Raw genomic sequence first — 22,266 nt, 5'->3', positions numbered from 1 at the left:
ATTGTAGTTTCCTCAGGAAATCAGTGGTGTCACGGAGATAGCTGGGAGTGCTGGTGGCATAGGGTCTGAGTAGAGAGTCCACATATCCAGACAGTCCTTCAGTGAGAGTGCCAATGCCCGAGATGATGGGGCGTCCAGGATTTCCGGGTTTGTGGATCTTGGGTAGTAGATAGAATAACCCTGGTCGGGGCTCTAAGGGTATGCTGATTTGTTCCGGTGTTAGTGTAGGGAGTGTCCTGAGTAGATGGTCCAGTTTCTTAGTGTATTCCTCAGTGGGATCTGAGGGAAGTGGCCTGTAGAATTTGGTATTGGAGAGTTGTCTGGCGGCCTCCTTTTGGTAGTCAGACCTGTTCATGATGACAACAGCACCTCCTTTATCAGCCTCTTTGATGATAATGTCAGGGTGGTTTCTGAGGCTGTGGATGGCATTGCATTCTGAGAGGAAATTGTACATGTGTATAGGAATGCAGAGTGCTCCGAAAATACAGGGGTGAGGAAATAAATTTGGGAGCACTGCACATGGGTCTTGAAAAAAGGGTGGGAAATAGCATGAACTTTCTCTTATATTATTTAATAGCATCAGCTTAAACGTCAGGTCATGCTGTTACATTCAGAAGCCCCAAAATCTGACTCCCACAGACAGGGCTGGTGCAACCTATTAGGTGACATAGGTGGACGCCTAGGGCGCTGGCATTTGGGGGGTGGCATTTTCTTTGGCAGCGACCACGACGGCCGGCTCTTCAGCTGCCCCAGTCATCATCGGCATTTAGACAGAGGGATCTGGAGCAGGGGGGTGCAGGGAAGGCCACCTGCAGCAAATAAGGGGGGTGGTGGCAGGCAGGAGAACCGCTCCTCACCCCAGCTCACCTCTGCTCCGCCTCCTCCCCTAAGCACACCGCCCTGCTCTGCTTCTCTCCCTCCCAGGCTTGCAGCACCAATCAGCTGTTTGACACCACAAGCCTGGGAGGCGGGAGAAGTGGAGCAGTAACTGCGTGCTTGGGGAGGAGGCGGAGCAGAGGTGAGCTGGGGTGAGGAGCTGCCTCACTGCTCCCTGGGCAGGATGGAGGGCTGCTGCGGGGAGGGTGCCTCAGGGCGGAGAAGGGGGAGCTGCTGCAAGGCTCGGGGAGGGGGCGAAGCAGAAGTGAACTGGGGTGGGGAGCTGCCGCACAGCTCCCCGGGCTGGGGGAAACTGTCGTGGGGCAGGGAGCACCTCAGGGCGGAGGAGGGGTGGGGAGCTGTCACAGGGCTGAGGGAGGGAGAGGAGCAGAGGTGAGCTGGGGTGGGGAGCTGCTGCATGGCTCCCCGGCCGGGGTGGGGAGTTGCTGCAGGGAGGTGCACCTCAGGGCGTAGGGGGGGATGGGGAGCTGCCATGCAGGGGGGGGCCTCAGGGTGGGGGGTGGAGGTAGGGAGCTGCCGCAAGGCTTGGGGAGGGGAAGGGTGCAAGGTGGAAGTTTTGCCTGGGGCGCGAAACATCCTTACACCGGCCCTGCCCACAGATCCTATCATCCTAGACAGAATTTTTGTAAAAGTCAGTTGATAGAAATGCCATTTATTTAATACTTAAACAACAGGAGTTGGAGAGGGTTGCACTTTAGAGCGCATCACTAGCTAGATTCACTTGGTTCTTATTGCTTCAGTTTTGGCTGTACATGGGTGGTGGGAAATGTTAGTGGCCAACATCCTGAAGGACTTATGTTTTTAGACTATCAGGGTTGGAAGGGACCTCAGGAGGTCATCTAGTCCAACCCCCTGCTCAGAGCAGGACCAATTGCCAGACAGATTGAAAGTTTCTCTGATGTGTGTAGCCAGAAAAAGATCTCCAAGGCAAGTGGACATGTCTGTGGTGGTAGATTCGGTTTGTGTGGAAGATCTGTATCAGAACCTTTGGATCACTGGTTTCTAGAGGCAGCAATAAGTATGGAAGGTTTCTGTCTAGGTACTTTGGAAAAGCAATGCTGGAAGTTTCCCCCAGAAGTGCTTTTTAATGTAATGGTCATTGTTTGAACAGTTTTTTGATGAGTATCAGTGTCCCTAATGAGCAATAGGAACAGTGTCTGGCCATCTTCCAGTTATAGCATTTTAAAAAAACATTTGCCTAAGAACTGAAGCCTGCCTCATTGCTCTATTGTAACTGCAGTCTTTCTTCTCTCTCTGACTGCATTGTGTTTAATTGGTATATTTTTAAGGTTAGTGTGTTATAAATATTCCTGCTAATCCATTGCCTAGGAAAGATTCCATGTGCATTACAGCTGAAGTCCAAGATGGAGGGAGGAGAAATTTGGCAATACCAGGAGCCAGCTTGCCCCTCCAATGGGAGCATAGCATCTTAAGGAAGGTTTAGGATGGCATCAGAGTTGGCATGGGCTGAGGTCTCCAAGCCTGAGGGTCAGGGAGTTCACCAGAAAGGAACTCCTAGATCTATAGAGGCAGAAGATAGCCTGTCTGTGTCTACCACACTGGGGCCCTCTGTCCCTGGAAGCATTGCTTCTTTGGGAGCCATGTGGCAGACTTCCCATGTATCTGTTTCATAGCAGACATAGAGCGGACTCTGCAGAAGCATAATCCTTCAGTGGTATTTTCAAACAGAGCTCTCCTGGATGAGCAGGGAATGGTGCTACACAGATTCTAGTGCTCTGCTCCATTCTGATTGAGCAGTGTTTGATACAGGCCTTTTCATTTTTGTTGCCCTCTGCTGAACTCTCTCCAATTTGTCCACATCCATTCTGTAGTAGGGGGACCAAAACTGGGTGCAATACTCCGGGCGTTGCCTCACCAGTGCCAAATAGAGGGGAATAATCACTTCCTTCAATCTGCTGGCAGTGCTCGTAATAATACAGCCTAATATGCTGTTGGCCTTCTTGGCAACGAGGGCACACTGCTGACTCATATCCAGCTTCTCGTCCACTGTAATCCCCAGGTCCTTTTCTGCAGAACTGTTGCTTAGCCAGTCGGTCCCCAGCCTGTAGCAGTGCATGGGATTCTTCCTTCCTAAGTGCAGGACTCTGCACTTGTCCTTGTTGAATCTCATCAGATTTCTTTTGCCCCAATCCTCCAATTTGTCTAGGTCACTCTGGACCCTATTCCCACCCTCCAGCCTATCTACTTCTCCCCCCAGCTTAGTGTCATCTGCGAACTTGCTGAGGGTGCAATTAATCCCATCATCCAGATCATTGATAAAGATGTTGAACAAACCTGGCCCCAGGACTGACCCCTGGGGCACTCCGCTTGATACCAGCTGCCAACTAGACATTGAGCCGTTGATCACTACCCATTGAGCCCAACAATCTATCCAGCTTTCTATTCACCTTATAATCCATTCATCCAATCCATACTTTTTTTAACTTGCTTGCAAGAATACTCATTCTCAGATCTAGCACTAGCCACTGTTCTCCCTCAACCACATCCACAGATGATTCATAGACCTCCGCTGGTATCTAACATGAGGTGGCATCACGCAACATAACACTCATCCAGCATGGGGGATAAAATACAGAAGCTTTACCATTGGTGTAGCAGATGGAAAGTAACAGCTCTATGCTTACTAATGTTGGTCAGTGGGGCTTAAATTAAACAGCATAAATAACATTAAAAGAGAAAACAGTTCTCAAAAGTACCAGCTAATAACAGTTGGCTTTCTGATTTAGTATCTAGAGTGGTTCAGACTCCTATATGACCATCTTCCCCTTCAGAGGATGTCAATGATTTAATAATAGATTACACCAAAACATCTTGGTCAAGTGGATAGGATGCTAGATTCTGAAAACCTGAGTTGTGATTGAGGGAGGACAGTGGTTAGTGCTAGATCTGGGAGTGAGGGGAATAAATGGGTGATAAGGAGAGGGTAGGATCTGCAGCTGGGACAGTGGAGTCGGGCACTGACTGGGAGGAGGAGGTGCTGACTTGGGGAAAAGACACAAGCTTTTTAACAGAGAGCAGAAGAGGTTCTGAATGTGTGGAAATGGAAGAAACAGTAGTGCTCCTGAAGACAAGACAGGTTGCCTAAAGTGGATTGTTGCCTGGCATATTAGTGGAGATAGGGGTAGGCTGTGAGGATGAGATACATCCCATGCAATATACCTGGAGTGCCCCTGAATTTCAGGTTAAAATAGTACTTGGGTGTGTGGGAAAAACTATTAAAATCTGCTTTAAACAAAATACTAAAGGCATCCTCCAGTGTTGCTGCAGGGGAATTACCTTCCATTATGAAAGCGAGCGATCTTATGGTAGGGACACGTTCAGAATGTCCTCTGACAGAAAGCACGCAAAAGGGCATTAAATAAATGCTATTTCTTGAGCACTGGGAGTGCGTGTGGTGGTGTCCAGAGAGAGGAAGACATAATCCTTACCCAAAACTGCTACCAATCTAGATCAGAAAAGAATGGACACAAACCGAGAGAAGACAGTGATTCCAAATTAAGTGCCAGATCCTGAGCGTGACTCTGGATCTGGCCCCAAAGCTCTCTCTCTATCTGTCCTTAACTGACCCTGTTGGGTTTACAGTGGCATGGAAAATTGTGTCCTTGTACAAAGTGGAGCGAGGATTGGCTCCCTTGCATTATGTACATGAAATGGAAGGAGTAGGGGATGACTGGCTTAATTACATCCGATGTTACCACATATTGGACAGGAGTAGGGGAGAGACCCAGTGTACAAAGCAAGAACCATATAGTAGGTGGGGGAGGGGATGGAGGTGGGGAAAGAGAAAATGGGAAGTCAGAAGGAGTAGAGCAGCCACAAGGGGGAATGTGGGGAGACAGGACTTCTAGTAGTTACTGTAATTATATAGGAAGTACAGAAGAGAAAAGATCAAGAGGGAAAGATGGAAGAAAAGAAAACAGAATGGAGGAGAGGAGGAAGAGAGAGTGGAAGGGGTATTATAAGGCAATGTAGCACAGGTCATGCCTGTCTCACTGCTAGACTAATATGTTTATAAAAATACTACAAGGACAGGAGGAGGATCTATTACAAGTTTATGTAACATAATTCTTCTGACCTGATCATTTCCTATCTGTTCTTGTTCCTTTATGCATGTGATCCGAATTTGTCATCTGAATATTCTAACATCTAAAATGTTCTTAGATTACAGGTTCCTTAAATATATCTAGATGACTATCTTAGTATTATAGACATATTTCAACATGTCTCGTTATCAGTTATGCTCATTCCACTCATACGGATGTGTGTTCTATAATAAAAACAGAAGAGTACTAGTAATTCAGAGATCTAAAATAGTTTATACTTCTCACAGCTGCAAAGAATTTTACACTTGAGCCAAGTGTAACATAAAGCTACATCCTGTGATTGGGGAAGAGACTGCAGTGAGAGTGACTTACCAGATCTATAAACAACTGGAAGCATATTGAATGACATTTGTTTATACCAAAACTCTGTCCTTTTTTTTTTAGCATAGCCTCTTAATAAAGACAGATGACTCTTCAATTGTCTAGCACTTCCGGTGTGCATTCTAATGTAAACTTTCTAAAACTAGACAACTTTTCGTTTTTAAAATAGATTCTTTTTTTCAAATGTTAACTTAAAATTCATGCATTTGATAACTTGATAACCCTGCATTAAAGCGCTCGAAATAGAAATACTTCTCTCAGGGAGAAAATCCAGTTTAATAAAGTAACTTTGCTATTATCTTTCTGCAAAACAGCATCTACGAAGCTCCAAACACAGTCACATTTTTTTCCATGCAGAACATGCTATTTTTATGTATCATGTGACTCTTTCAGCATTTGTAGCCCCCCTTCCCCACACATGTTGCTGTGCACACACAGCGTGTTACTCAAATACCAATAGAATCAGATTGCTAGTGTGACATTCTGACACATCTGGGTAACGTTAGAACAATGAAACTGTCAGCCAGTTGGGTAGGTTCATGAGTGCGGGATACTGAACTTTCGCAGGAGCTGGCTCTAGATTAATGAAACTCACTCCTGCAAGGGATAAGAATGACCATAGAATGATCTGCTTCCAAAACAAAATGCCAAACTCACAACATAAGTCTCAGTCTGTGGAGGTGAGGAGGAAGTTTCTCTCTCCCCATTCTTCCGGTACCCAGGCACCTAGATTATTTATTTGAGTTTAGCAGAGGGAGAGTGTTTATCCCCACATGCTGCTGGCACCAGCCTCTGTGTAGAAGGATGCCAAACATCAGAAAACCTGTGAGGAGTGTTGCCTGTGTTTCACGGGTGTTATTATCCTACTGCTCCTCTGCTGGTGCATACAGGACTCTCTGCTGCCCCTCCATATGACTAAGGGCATGGAGCATATAGGAAGCATGGCTAGCCTATGTGGAGAGGGGATGAGTCTGGTGATACCTGCCTCAGGTGAGGTTGCTCATCACCCTGTGGTGAATCCCCAATGGAAATGGCCCTCATGCCTTACTCAGGCCATTTTAGCATGGTTTCTGAGCTTCTCTTCTCCCTTAAAGTAAGTTACTTTACTGGCTCAGCACAGCTGGCATAGAGACAGTGCCACACTCATGTGTCTGGCAGTTTGCAGAGTAGTGCTGCTGTCTAGTGTCCACTTGCACCCGCTCCCAGCTCAGCATCCTCCTCCCCTCAACCATCTTGAATACTAGTATTACTTCGCTCTCCCACTGCACCAACATGGAAGACTTCAGTCCAACCTCTCCTTTCATCTGAACAACCACATCCCTCATGATAGTTCTCAGCCCTCTCTCCCCCCCGGCTGCTCTCTCTCCTCCTCTATGCTCTTGACATCAGTGGTAGTGAGTAGAGGAGCCTTTCCTGGCTCGTCCCTTCTGCTCTCTTGACTTCACTTCCCCACCCCATAAAAGTTACATATCATGTTATTAAGCACTGGCCATATGCTTGTACAAAACACGAACAAGGACATAGACCTTGTCTTGTGAAGCTCACAGTCTGTGAAAACAAGGTATGGGGCTTTTGAGAGCCTCTTGAATTCTGAGAGATTGTGTAACTGAATCTTAGTGGATCAGCACCCATAGACACCTCCCATTGTCCTCCCTCCTCTTATCCTCACACCAGCAGATGAGAACAGAATCCCTTTTACTGGGCTCTCGTCTTCAGTTTTTGATAGTGGAAAGGGGAGAAGTTGTAGAAAACTTTGCATTGTGCTTCATGCATTTGATTCTACTCCTTTGGCCTGGTTCTGCTTGAAGATCCGGGGCCTGCGGAGCATTTAGCCCTAAAGATCCAGTGTTTGAGAACTAGACAATTAAGTACCTCAATCCCCACTTTTATATTCTTGAAAATCTCCATTTGGTTTGGTGTCAAAGATGATAGCATGGTTTTGTGAAAAATAACAACAGTGTCTCATGATCCTACCTTGTCTTATGGGTGTTGTCTTTGCGTTCTGTTTTCTGTTAGATTGAAGACTCCATTCTTAAGTACTTTGGGAGTCGTACGAGAAGAGCAATTTTGTATGTTCCTCCTTCCTGTGATAAAAAAGAACTTCAGCTATATCAGCGCATCCTAGCACAATACGGATATACAGTGACAGTCCTTGAAGACAGGAAACTGACTGTAGGCCTTGGACATGAGCACCACTACCAAGGTAAGAATGATGAGAAACAAATTATTACTGAAGTTTTGTCAGTAATCCCATTCATTCAGAATATCCATCATTGAATCTAATTTATAAACCAGTTTGACTAGGGACTTAAAGTCACAATCTGGCCTTGTCCAGTCACACAGATACTTACTTTTCCACATAGGGATGATCCTTCTATCAATTGATTGCTTTTTAACTCCACCCCAGCTCTGTTATTCATCCTATCCAAGGAGGTCAGTTCTGCTGTCGTATCTGAGTGCCTTTTGTTACAGCATTAAGTTTCAATCTGTCAGATGTGGTTCTTTCTTTTACCCTGTCCGAGTGCAGTATACCTTTGCTGTTTGGATAGGATTTTTGTATGTTTTTAAATGTGCACACTGTTTTGTGTTTGTTAGAGATGGCAAGATCGAAGAAATGTGCCTTGCACATGGAGTGGATGGTGGTGGGTTTTGTAATAGTCCTTAGTTCCTGTGGGAATTTGTTTCACAATTTGAGACTAGCTCCTGCACAAATGAGCTGTACCTTTATGGTAGAAAGTTTCATTGTGCCTGAGGGGTGGACAGCCACAGTCTTCAGCATGGACCTTTGGATGGTCTTTTAGGTGTGTGGGGCCCAGGCCATTGAGGGCCTTGAAGATATGGATCAAGATTGGAACCCAGTGTAGAAACTGGAGAAAATTCAAAGAAAGAGATCACCCAGCACTCTGTCAATGGAAGAAAATGACAGTTCTGGTATTTTTATTATGTGGTTTGTTGTTCCTTATTGTAAAGAATAATTATATTCTTGTCATTCATACTTGCAGAAACTTCCTGCAGTTATCAGATACCTCACTGTTGTTTTATTATTTAACTAATCTCAGTTGGATAATGTGAAAATTATTCTGTATATTCTGTGGGGCTGCTTAGAACACCCTGTATTGAACACAGCAAATTTCCACTATTGTTTTCTGTTACATTTTATAGGTAAGTTTTAAAGATTTTTTTTAAGGTAAGGTGTATACATTTTCCCTGATGAGCTGCCTCCTTATTAGAATATGAAGCGTTAGCCATGTCTCTCTTAAAAAAAAAAAAAAATCTGGTGTGACAAAGTTCTTCCTCTACCTTGGTGGGTCCTGTGCTTATTGGCAGATTTGCTCACCTCAGTGATCTTTCCCACAGTCTCGGTCAACTTCTCTTGTGTCTGATCAGGAGTTGGGAGGTTTGGGGGGAACCTGGGCTCGCCCTCTACTCTGGGTTCCAGCCCAGGGCCCTGTGGATTGCAGCTGTGTATAGTGCCTCTTGTAACAGCTGCATGACAGCTACAACTCCCTGGGCTACTTCCCCATGGCCTCCTCCAAACACCTTCTTTATCCTCACCACAGGACCTTCCTCCTGGTGTCTGATAACACTTGTATTCCTCAGTCCTCCAGCAGCACAGCCTCTCACTCTCAGCTCCTTGCACCTTTTGCTCCGAGCTCCTCACATGCACTTCCTCTCCTCTGGATCCCCCCTCCCCCCCACCTGACTGGAGTGAGCTCCTTTTTAAACCCAGGTGCCTTGATTAGCCTGCCTTGATTGGCTGCAGGTGTTCAAAACAGCCTGTCTGCCGTAACTGGTTCTAGCAGGTTCCTGATTACTCTAGCGCAGCCCCTGCTCTGGTCACTCAGAACAGAAAACTACTCATGCAGTGACCAGTATATTTGCCCTCTACCAGACGCCTGGACTCTACTGGCCTGGGTCTGTCACACTGGTTTCTCAGCACTGTCATTTCCCACTCACTACCTGCCATCATCAGTAGACATCACTTCAGTAACAAGACACAGCACATCTGCAACCCACGCTGATGCCAGATGGATTTAGCTACAAAGTGGTATGCAGTCCAGTCAACATCCCATTCTCTGGGGATCACGTAAAGCACATCTGTGACATCCTTTTTTGGCTTAACTGGCTGATGGTGCATGGTTCACTTAAAACTGCTGTAGAAGTTTGTAACCAGTAAACAAACCATCTGCAGATTTTCTGTAGATATTTATATTTTTACATCCTGTGCCAGTAATCCCTGCACTATTTTTTTTTCCAGTAATGGGAAAAGAAATAGCAAAAGTGCTTTATACACTTTCCATCACTGTCCTGACGTACCTGCAACTCTCAGCATATGTTAGCTGTATAGAATAAATGGAACAAAACAACAGTTTAATGTAGAGAGTAAGAGCCTTCTAATTCCATTATATAGCAGCATAGACTATTTTAACTGCTTCCAGGATTGTATATATTCCTAGCTTTAAGGTTATATTGTTATTTTTTTTTTAAAGTAAAAAGCAGAAGAACATGGCTGCATTCCAAACTGATGATCTTAGCCTAGAGCTGAAGAAGTTATAACTGGAATTATTTTCCTCTTGCTGGTAAATTATGTTTTCTAGTGTTTTGCGTGGTGTAGTACTGTACACTGTATTCTGGAGAAGGCTATTTTGAATTATGTTATGTCATAACATTTTCCTAACAAGATTGCTATAATTTATAAAAATGTGTTCCTTGGAGGCACTATTAAAAAGATATAGATAATAGACTGAGAAATATAGATCACAAATATTGTGGAAAAATCTATAAAAAGAAATCTCTCCTCCTTGCCTGTTCTAATTTAGTGCCTTGGTCTGGTGTTTTTGTTTTTGTGCAGTTTCAGGTTTTGAAAGTCCGTGGTGTTCATGTAACTTTCATAGTTCAGACTGATTTCTTTAGGGTTTCTGTTTATGCTGGCTGTGAGCCAAAGGGCCTAGCTGTAGTCATATATGGGAAAAAAATCACTGCAAAACATTCCTAACTTTTTTGTGCTGATTAATAATTAATTTGAGGCCAATTATACTCCCATGTGAAGTCCATGTACAGCTGATAAACTGGAACTCCATAAGGGTCAGAGTCCTTTTCAACACCTGGGTGGCAGTCGCTACTCCTGACTGCTCTGTAGAGAAGGTAGAAAAAATGGTTTCTTTTTGTGGAAAAGTCTGGCTTTTTGTTAAAAACCAAAATGTCTTTGGCAACTGTAAAATATCTGGGTTTTGGACAATATTTTGGGGGGGTCTGGGGAGGGGTTAGGGTTTCTGATGAAAAATCCATCAGATACTACTTTCTGCAAAAAACGTTTATTTAGTCAAAAACCCAGTTTTCCATTGGAAAAAAAGTTTTCAACTGGAAAGAAATTTTCAACTAGCCACACTGCTCTAGCTTCACTCTTCTTGTGCCTTTAACTCCCCATGAAGGGAATGACCAGTGGATTAATGAAGTCAGGGATCCACTATTCTGCACCTGCCCATGATGCTTTAAATCTTCTCTCTGCACCAGCCCAGCATGAGCCCCTAAAGGATACACACATCCTGAGTGAGCTCCTGCCTTGCCTCACTGCTGCTCTCACCCCATATGGCAGGGCCCCTGGGGCTGCTGAGGAAGGACAGAATTTGCTTCCAATTTGTTTCCAATGGGATGTTTGAGTTTTGTTCAGTATGTCTGCCACAATGGGCTCACCTCCTTTTCCTGTCAATCAGGCATATGGTAGTTGTTGTAGTAACCAAGCAAGGTACTAACAAAATTCAATAGGACTTTATTTTTAAAGTAAAAACCTCTTTACCAAGCTGCTGCTGCACCCTCAGTAGCTGTCACTCAGCCTCCTTCCTGTTTCGTGTCCTTTCAGGCTCCAAACAGCCAGTGCTCCCATTTCTAATAATTACAAGCAACATCTAAACACTACATTCCCTCCTCTCTTAAGAAACTCTCCCAATTAACCACAGGAACAAATAGGAAACAAAACACTCTACTATTGGTAGAAATATTACACTGAAAACACTGTAGATACTACATAACATAGTCTCTAGTCCAGACAGGTTGTCGTCTGGGACTGACAGGCTGTCTCTCAAGCCCTGGTTCCAGTGCAATGTCTTGTTGTGTTGATACCACGGTGAAGTAGTCCAATGTAGACTGGGTGTTGGCATAATCTCCTCTTGGTGCATAGGCAGGTGCAAGATAAGAAGCATTCCATACCTGCCCATCAGAAAGTCGATAGATCTTCTCTATGATTTTAAGAGGAGCTGTGAATTTATGGTCCCCTTTGTGTAAAGTTCCAGATTCTGTTACTTTAAGGAAGGAACGACACTTAGACTTTGGTTCCTCAGCACCCCGCTGCTTGTCCGTGAAAGCCTTATACTTTGCTTGGTTCTGTTCAACTGTTTTTCTCACATCATCCTCGGTTGGGGCCTCAGGTCGTGCCTTTAACAATCCAGCAATGTTCAGTTTAGTATTCATCTGTTTCCCATGCAGTAACTCAGCAGGTGATTTTTGCATTGTGGCATGTTGTGTAGCCCTGTATCCTTGCAATAAATCAGTAGTGAAGGTTATCCACAATCGCCCTTCCAGTTGAGCCATTTCCAAACTCTTTCAAACTTCTCTTAAACCGTTCCATTTCCCCATTGACTTGAGGGTAATATAGGGATGAGCTTCTGTGTAAAATGTTCACTCTGCTAGAAAAGTTTCAAGCTCCAGGGAAGTAAACTGACTACCATTATCTGAAACCAGTTCTTTGGGGTTACCTTCCCTGCTAAAAACTGAGGAGAGGAACTTAATTACTATAGCAGAAGAGATTTGTGATGTAAATGCTACTTCAGGCCATTTACTGAAATAGTCTATTAAAGTGATGGCATAACAACAGTCATTTGGAGCAGTATTAACGTGTCTTACAATGTCAATTGGCACTTTTTCCCATGCAGATTCAGGAAGAGGAACAGGCTGTAATGGAGGGGTACATGTCACTGCTGTCTTATCATGCATTTGGCAATTGACACACGATTTTATGAGTGGTTCAGTTTCAGAGTCCATCCCTGGCCACCAATACAGATCCCGTAGTCGTTGCTTGGTTCTGGCAATTCCTTGATGAGTATCGTGTGCCAGGTGTATGAGTTTTGAGTGTAATTCTTCTGGCACAAGTAGCTGGTGTGTACCTCGTAGCACACAGCCATCGAGCAAAGAAAGTTCATCCTGAACTCTAAAATAAGGCAACAAAATTGGGTCAAGGTTTTTAGGGTTACTGAGCCATCTCTTTGTCAGAAATTCCATAGTTTTTGTTGAATTGGACACACTGAACAAGCAGCTTGAAATTGTTCTGTTGTAACTGCAGTAAGAGTGTTTGTAATAAGCGCAACCACTACATCCTCATCCTCCGGTGGGCCATCTGGTGAAGGCAAAGGCAGGCGAGAAAGGCAATCAGCTACCACATTTTGGTTTCCAGGCTTATATTACAGTTCATAATTGAAAGAGAGTAGTCTTGCAGACCATCTAGCAATACGATATCCTGCTCTTCCCAGTCCTTTCGTGGTGAGCAACATCATCAAAGGGCTGTGGTCTGTGCGCAACTTGAATGTGTGGCCCCAGAGGGAAGTTCTCCATTTTTCAGTAGCCCAGACACATGCAAGTGTTTCTCTTTCGACTGTAGAATATTTTCTGTCAGCATTACTTAGTGTCCTTGAAGCAAATGCAACAGTTCTCTCTGTGTTGTCCTCATGAAGTTGTGTGAGGACAGCCTCAAGTCATAACCAGAAGTATCAGTAGTTACAATTGTGGGCAATGCAGGACTGAGTAGTCCAAGTACTGGACTATGTACAATCAAGTCTTTCACCATTTTGAAACTACCTTGTGCATCCATTGTCCACACTAAGATTGAACTTCTCCGTAGTAATTCTCGTTAACGGTTCAATGACAGAAGCATAATTGGGAATGAATTTTGCATACCAGGAGGTAGGTAAGACCCAAAAAGAAACATAAGGTTTGCAAATCCGTTGGAGGAGGAGCATTTGAAATTGCCAGGATATGAGCTGGATCAGGTTTTAGTCCAGCCTGTGAAATTGTATGCCCCAGAAAGGAGAGTTCAGTTTGTCTAAATTTGCATTTAGACCTATTGAGCTTGAGGCCTGCTTTGCTGATGCGGTTTAGTACAGACTGCAGGTTATTGTCATGCTCCTCAGAAGTATTTCCAAACACGATAATATCATCCAAATAGCACTGAACTCCATGTTGATTTTTCAGAATCAATTACATCATTTTTTGGAAGGCACATGGAGCTGATGCAAGACCATATGGAACACATTTAAAATGAAGTAGTCCCTCATGTGTAATAAATGCTGTGAGGTCTCTGCTATTTTCATGCAACATAACCTGGTGGTATGCGCTCTGCAAAACAAGAGTAGAAAACATCTTTCCTCTAAGCAGTTCTGCAAATACTTCTTCTATGTGAGGAAGAGGATGGCTGTTAATCACAATAGCTTTATTTGGCTCCCTTAAATCCACACAAAGGTGAATGCTTCCACCCTTCTTCTGCATCACTACTATAGGTGAAATCCATTCCAAGGAGTTAATCTCTTCAATAATGTCCTTTTGAACAAGTTTTCGAAATTCCTCTGAAACAGCTTCCCTGGTTGAAAATGGTAAGCCCATCGTTTCTGTCACACAGGCATCACATTATTCCGCATTTTAACTTTATGTAGAAACCCATAAGCACAGCCGAGTTTCTCCTCAACTTGGTGTTGGGTCCCAGCTGAAACTGGTGTGTGTACCGCAAGAGTGCTTTGCTGAGGAAGATCAGTTCATCCATTATCTACCCTGAGATTTAAAGCAGCCAATAAATCTCTGCCAAGGAAAGGGGTGTCTTTGTGGACAATGTAGAACTCTGCAGTTATACAACAATCACCAAAAGTAACTATTGCTGGCAGGCAACCATATACTGAAATATGTTTTTTTAAATAGCACACCAACTGAAGTCTGGGTTCAGTAAGAGGCACATCTTTAAAGTAATGCAAATAGATGGAATCAGGTAATATAGATACTGCTGACTCAGTGTCCAACATTAGCTGAATAGAGTGTGTTTTGCGTGAGGTTATGGCGGAAACATTTATGGTGAACTTTATTAGTTCTGGAATATGTGCAGTAGTGATTTTTGTCAAGTTAAGCTGTGAGCCAGAGGCAGGCCTTGCTCACAGAAGCTGGCAAGGAAAGGGCTGATGCTGCAAAAAGAGATATACCTAAAAGATACTGGACACCGGAAATCAAAATATTGATATCAGTTGGCTGCGCGCGTGTGTTCCCTCTGTGTGCTGCCCCAGCTCTGCACAGATAGCGGACACAGCAGACCGTGAGAGAACCCCCAATGACCACAGACTCTAGTAAGGTAAGAAGGCACATCGGCCAGGTTTATTGTCAAAGAGAAACATAGTCTCCAGCTCCCTGGCAAATGAAGTCAAAGGTGCTGCGAAGGTAAAGCTAGCCAGTACATATGTGCTCCCTGGCAATGGACTCAGCTCAGTCAGTGGCGGGACTTTCCACTGCCCCCTAGGCTAGACAAAGACACTGCCCCAGGGATGCATTCTTATATACAGGTACAAACAACTTACACATCACTCCTGACGTATTGAGGTTCAATCCCTCTACGTAGTAAGGTGCCACCTCTCACCTTATACATACAACTCTATCCATCATATTACCCTTTTGGCCCTGTCATTGGGATGGGTCAGCCTGTTCCTTGTTCTCTGTGTGGAGTGTACAAGTATGTGAATGTTCTGATATCTGGTGTCCAGTACCTTTTAGGTATGTTTCTTTTTGCAGCATCAGCCCTTTCCTTGCCAGCTTCTGTGAGCAGGGCCTGACTCTGGCTCACAGCTTAACTTTGCTTTATGTTAGCAAAATCTTGACCATTACTTTAGTTCAGGCCTTAGGCCTCATACCAGCCTCTGATACCAAGGTTTATATCTCAGGGCCTCCTCTTACTACATTCCCCTACTTTTTGTTTTTTTATGGGGAGGATGTTTACCCATAGTCCAGGAAAAGCATAATGCATGGACTAAAGATAACCCAGTGGGCTAAACAGTTATGTGGTTATCTTACTTTACCCTCCATTCACTCATGCCCCATCTGTCTCTAGTCTGCACATTACCACGTATGACTGTGTCATAAACAGATAGCTAAGGGTTAATGTCTCTTTCACCTGGAAAGGGTTAACAAACAACACCTGACCAGAGGACCAATCAGGAAACAAGATACTTTCAAATCTGGGTGGAGGGAAGTTGGGTTTGAATTCTTTGTCTTTGTGTTGTTGTCTCTCTGGGCTCTGAGAGTGATCACATGTACCTACAGGCTCTCTAATCTTCTGTTCCAATTTTGTAAGTACAATGGTAGAAAGACAGTTTAGTCTTTTTAATTGTTTTTCTGTATTTGCAACTGTGTATCTGGCTGGTGGAGTTTTAATGTGTATTTGGCTGAAAGTATCTTAAATTGTATTTCTGTTGAAGAAGGCTTTTTCTTCATTTTCTATAAGTTGAAGACCCTGTAATATTTCATCTTAAATTTACAGAGATTATTTTTACTCTTTTTGTCTTTTATTAAAACTTTCTTTTTAAAGACCTAATTGATTTTTTACTCCTTGTTAATGCTAAGGAATTGAGTCTGTACTCACCAGGGAATTGGTGGGGGAGAAAGGAGAGATAAATTTCCCCTTTGTGTTAGATTCACAGAGCTTGAATCTGTATTGCCTCTGGGTGAGGGGGGAGAAGAGGGAAGAGAAATCTGATCTCTCTGTGTTGTGTTTCAAGGAATTGAAGCATGGTAATCTCCTGGAGTACCCAGGCAGGAAAGATCTGGGAGGAGGTAAAGAGGGGGGAGGGAATGGTTTATATCCCTTTGTTGTGAGACTCAAGGAATTTGGGTCTTGGGGTCCCCAGGGAAGGTTTTTGGGGAAGACCAGAGCTTATCAGGCGCTCTACCATAAGTCCCGATTGATGGCAGCACTACAGGATCTAAGCTGGTAATTAAGCTTAGAGGATTCATGCTGGTAACCATATTTTGGACGCTAAGGTTCAGATTTGGGAATTATACTATGACAGACTGATAGACAGATTTTATTATTCAATTATTTTTTAGACCCTTATGGTGGGCCTGGGAATGTTAGGCCTGGGACCATGACTGAGAAATGTAGTATTATGATTGAGTCTTAGAGGCACTCCCAAATAATTAATATGAATTATATGGATATGGCATATATATTTGTAACGTGTATGGGCATAGTATGTATGTGTACTTATGACACCACCTCATATCCAAGTGTAACCATGGCTGAAGTGCCATTTTTGCCACAGCCTCAACCTGTGTTTGGAACCAGGATCTTGGAGCTGCAAGGAAAAGAATAAAAGGATTAGAATAAGCAGGAGAGAGTGCTCCATCCATGCCTTTCCTCTCCAGCTTTCCACATTGAGCCCTTTCTGCACTGTGTGCCAGGGGCCTTCTTCTCATAAGTACAGAGCTGCTGAACTGCTGCTAATAGCGATGAACAGGGGACTGAACTACACTACAGGGTCCTGGCAGAGTCTCAGACTCTTCTTCCAGCATTCTCTGCTGTTCCTTCCCTCCCTTCCTTGTGGGGAAACCTCTTATCCTTGGAGCTATAATGAGAATTAACAGGGCCTGTGTAGCCTCAGTGCTTAGTGATGTGCTGCCAAAATTTTAACCAGGACCTCCTTCAAAAATGCTCTGCCTCACTCTGCCTCACTCAGCAATTCGTGAGACTAAAATGCATTTCAATCCTCCATAAATTTATTAGTTCCCTATTTTCTCCTGCTACCTGAAAAAAATCAATTCTGCACTCCTCCCTCCCCTAAAATTAATAAATTACATGAGTCCCTCCTCCCAAATCCATCAGCTTTTCCATACTTTGATCAGTACTTTTGCAGATCTCTTTTTAGTCCACTTCCTTCCTTAATCACCTGCAGATCAGACATGTCTCAGGTCATTTTAGGCTCAGAAAGGGAGACTGGATTTAAGCTGCCTGGCCCATCATTTTCAATGTACCTTCTGTAATAAACTGCAGAATTCCCACATTATGTCTAGCCTTTGGATTGGTTGAGATGTTGTGTGTCCCTCATGTTAACCATCCCGACTAAGTACAGTTGAGTTCAGTGTAATTCTAACTTCATCATCTCCCCACCTCATTTGAATGTTAGTTTCACTAACCTGCAGGAAGTTTAAGCAGTTATAACATGTACCTTTAAAAAACAATCAAATACCATTCCATGGCACTGACTTTACAATACCATGACAATTGACTATGGATGCCCCTCAAAAAGTAAACCTAAGTTAGGTTTACTTTTTGAGCCCCTCCATAGTTGATGAAATTCTAGCCCAGCTGTTGGAATGATTATTACAATTCATATATTGACTTCTTTTTGGTTATTTATTGTCCTGTAAGGCAAATATTGACTTGAGCTTTGCTTTGATCGATATTTACCTCTTGGGTCATTGAATCTTGATGTTCATTGCAACCAAAATCAATATCTGTTCAATGGAGATTCTGCACCATATACATCTTTAAAATGTACATGTGTTGTGAACTGTGTTAGCTCAACAGTGTTTCTTCTTTTCTAACTTTGTCCTTCCAGTGATTTTGTTGTTCTCCCTCATATTTTCTTCCAATTTAAGAAAGCCGTGTATGACTGTGTATGGAAGCTTTGTACACAAGCTCTGCTTCTAGCAATCAACTCTAGGGAAGATCAGGTCTGGTGCAGATGGTAGGAGAAGTGAGATTGTGGAGCTTGCACTGAGCAAATCTGAATTAATTTTGGCCTGTCTCCATTTCTGGCTGAGGCAATGGAGGTCATTGAGGCTCTGAGGTAGCAGTAATTCCCCATCTCTCTCGGTATTGTTTAGCCCTTTATCAACATTATTACCCTTGTGTGGTAGGCATATGTTATTATTTCCATTTTACAGATGGAGACATTAGGACAAAAGTTAAGACTTGACTAATGCCACAGGAGTCACTGTGACAGCTGGGATGAAAACACATGTTGAAAACACATCTTGCTCTAAACCTGTATCTTAGTCCTCTAGATTGCTTCTCGTGCTACTGAGCTTTTCTTACCCAGGATCTGGGACCACATGGGCTACTAGCAGAGGATCCAGTTTAGTTGCAAACATCTGGCCAGTGGCAGGGAGAGAGCTTGCAAAACCACTAGTTTCATCAGCACAGCCAGCACAATGCTTTCTTCACAGCTGCTGCTTGGTCTGGCAAGGGAACTACAGCCAGGGGGTTTCACAAGCCCCCAAGACCATCCCATGGCAGCTATCAGTGGTACCATGAATAACCCATGGCCAATTCCTCACCGTATCACTCAGTTAATGTTTTCAAGGCTACATCAACAGCAAGAGGGCTAGGAATTTAATTTCTTAAATGAAAACTGACATTAGAAATGAGGAGGGTAAAGGACTGAATAGGGAAAACACAATGGTTTCTAAAGATGTAGCTGATTCCGAGGATGATGAATAAACTGGCTGTGGCTCAGTACCTGGGTGCCTAGACAGAGAAGGGTCAAGATACATCTTTCTTCTAATGTAAAATACAATAAGGGAAGAAATCCATATGAGTGTGGTCCTGGGGACCACATGGAAAGGTCCTCTGGATGCTCCCATCCTTTCCCCAAGTTGATGGCAGTTTCCCCACATTAACAATGCATGTAGGTAGTGCAGTTACAAATCAAGTATAGCTGGCCAGAATGGGAGAAGCCAAAAAGCAAATGCTCTATGCAACATGCTTCCCTGAGACAGGGACAATTTCAGCATGAAAACATGCCTAAAATAGTACCAAGAGTACAAGAAACATGGGCATAAACTAGTCAGATTAAAAGGATTAGAGCTACCTTGTGAGCTCAGACTCCATCAGGGACTGTAGGCAGGATTAACTGAAATCTTCAGTGTTTATTTTTAAATTGCCCATAGTATTGTTAGGAACAATGTCTTCTGGACATTCCAGTCACCAGCCAGTTTCTGTGAAATCAGGTTAATTTTGGCAAACCATTATAAAGACACAAAAGACCCAGAGGAAAACTGCTGTTCTGTAAACATCTGGTTGCCATTTTCAATTACCAGGACCAACCCACTTAAGGAAGTATAGTTTTTTTGGAACAGGAATGAGACACTGGGTTTTTTGTTCTTTGCACATAATGGATGGTAAAGGAAATGTCAGGACTAAAGAGGTCACTAGAAGCTCAGCTTTTATAAATAAGAAAGTCTCTGAGAAAATTAAAGTAAATTGAACCCAAGTTCTAGCACTGTAAACAACCCTGTTGAGTTAAGGTTAAATAAACATGACTAAAGACCCAAGCATGCCAATAAAAGCACAAACTCTCTCCTGTCATAAATAAATGACTGGTTTTCATATTGTGCAAAATAATGACAATGAAGTTGGCCACAAAGTGACTATGTGCATGTTGCAGTCTAAATAAAAAAATCTTCTAAGGTTGCTGGATAAAGAACATTTCCTCAAAAGCACTGTAGGTTCGGTTAACTAAGGGCTTAAAAGCACATCAGACACTGTACAAAATATGTATGGCGTGTATTCCTGGCAAAGCTTTGTCAAGTGAAAATACACATTTCAAATGTATATTGTTCTCCTGTCTTTCAGCAGAAGAACTTTGTAGACTCAATGCACAAAAAAGGTGCATAGAGCTGTAATAACATCCATCAGAGCTTACCATTTAAGGCATTTGTTAGGTTCGTTCCACTTCATTATAAAGAGAACTCAATTTGATTTGAGAAAAAAATATGTTACAAACACAAGAAAATAACATTTTGGTCACTCTTATGTTGCTTTTAATATTGCTGTTTGTCTGTTTGCTAACTACTATTAAATGTGGGTCTGATCCCATACCACTGATGTCAATGTAAGTATTGCCACTTATTTCAGTAGGAGCCATATTAGTCCCTAAAATACCCATATAATGTTTATTCTTTAATGGGATTATGCATTATAATGCTAGTGTATACTAGCATACTGTGTACTTTTCAAAAACATATTCCTTCTCCTTGCTTATTTTGAACAGAACATGTTGTCATTTCTTTAACCTGAGCGCACTGAAAACATTTCTGTAGATCATTGTTGAAATAGGATGAAAAAAACCCTTTGTAAAATAGTAAGTTTTTAAAAAATAAGATGAGCTGTTTGCCTCCAAAAGGGAAGGTGTTTACTGATTATTTCAAAATAATTTTGAATATTGCATTTTACCAAGTTAAAAACAAAATAACAAAAAATTGATAGTTACAATAACAATGTAAACTTCTTGGAATATATATTCCAAACTTAATCACATGCATATGTGCATCCCAGAGCCAGTACTGTGATAACTTTTATGTTGAGTTATAGCTTAAAAGAATTACAATATTTTAGCAGTCTGAATAGAGTAGCTAAAATTAATACTTTTCTTGAATAAATTATGCCATGTTAACAGAATATGAAAAGCAACATTATCCAGGTTGTAAAGCGGGGCTATGGTGTGACACTCCACTGAAATTAATTGAATTATACCAAGGATGAATTATCCTAGGTGGTATAAATACATGTGATTTACCATGTGGTGTTCATGTGAAAGCCTTTAAACTGGGGTAAGGATTAATTTAATAAAATGTAGCAATATGGTAAGAAAGTTGCAACAATAAATAGTATACTAAAATAGCATGAAGCTCCAATCATGTGTACTGGGACATGTGCTCTTCAACATAATCAAATGATCTGGAAAAAGGGGTGCACAGTGAGGTGGCAAAATGTGCAGATGATACAAAATACTCAAGATAGTTCAATCCAACACTGACTGCAAAAAGTTACAAAGGGAATGCAGTAAATTGGGTGACTGGATGACAAAATGGCAGATGAAATTCAATGTTGATAAGTGCAAAGTAATGCGCACTGGAAAAAATAATCTCAGCTATATATACAAAATGATTGAGTCTAAATTTAGCTGGTACCACTCAAAAAAGAGATTTGGGAGTCATTGTGGATAGTTCTCTGAAAACATTTGCTCAATGTGCAGCAGCAGTCAAAAGAAAGGGATGGATAATAAAACAGAAAATATCATAATGCCACTATATAAATCTATGGTTCGCCCCCACCATGAATACTGCATACAATGCTGGTCACCTCATCTCATAAAAGATGTATTAGAATTAGAAAAGGGACAGAGAAGGGCAACAGATATGACTAGGGATATGCAACAGCTTCCATACGAAGAGAGATCAAAAAGACTGGGGACTGTTAATCTTAGAAATGAGACAACTAAGGTGGGACTATGATAGATGTCTATAAAATCCCGAATGGTGTGGAGAAAGTGAATAGCGTAATAACTACAGGTCTTGCATGGATGAGATGATGGTGTAGGGAGGAGGGATTTAGATTTATTAGGACCTGGGAAACTTTTGAGAAAGGGGGAGCCTATACAGAAAGGATGGACTCCCCCTAAACCAAAATGGAGCCAGATTGCTGGCACTTAAAATTAAAAAGGTTGTAGAGCAGTTTTTAAACTAAAGGCTGTCAGAAAGCTGACAGGTGCGGAGGAGCACGTGGTTCAGACAGAGACATCCCTTAGGGGAGATTTACTAATGGAGGAGGAGAGTATGGAATACAGGTAGGATCTGGTGAGAAACAGTCAAATGAAAAAAAAGGCCCATACAAATACATCATCTAATGGCAGACAGCTAAAGTGACAAATCTTTAAAGTGCTTATATACCAGTGCTAGAAGTTTTAATAATAAGATGGGTGAACTAGAATGTCTTGTATTAAATGAGAATATTGATATAATGGGCACCACAGAAACTTGGTGGAATGAGCATAATCAATGTGACACAGTAATACCAGCGTACAAAATATATTGGAAGGACGGAACAGGTCATGCTGATTGGTGG

General features: G+C 42.6%; 1 protein-coding gene across 3 annotated transcripts in view; it reads left to right on the top strand.

Annotated features, from left to right (window-relative positions):
• Positions 1-22,266, top strand: part of CPED1 (cadherin like and PC-esterase domain containing 1) — a 243,193-nt gene that overhangs the window by 10,731 nt on the left and 210,196 nt on the right. For all 3 annotated transcript variants that reach the window (XM_032796222.2, XM_032796223.2, XM_075065406.1), the window contains exon 3: positions 7,359-7,545. In XM_032796222.2, the coding sequence (XP_032652113.1) occupies positions 7,359-7,545 (187 nt within the window). The remainder of the gene's footprint in view (positions 1-7,358; positions 7,546-22,266) is intronic.

The sequence above is a fragment of the Chelonoidis abingdonii genome, chromosome 1, assembly GCF_003597395.2.
Source record: "Chelonoidis abingdonii isolate Lonesome George chromosome 1, CheloAbing_2.0, whole genome shotgun sequence".
Lineage (NCBI taxonomy): Eukaryota > Metazoa > Chordata > Testudines > Testudinidae > Chelonoidis > Chelonoidis abingdonii.
Note: the sequence above shows the minus strand (reverse complement) of the source record. Positions and strands in the feature narration are given on the sequence as shown.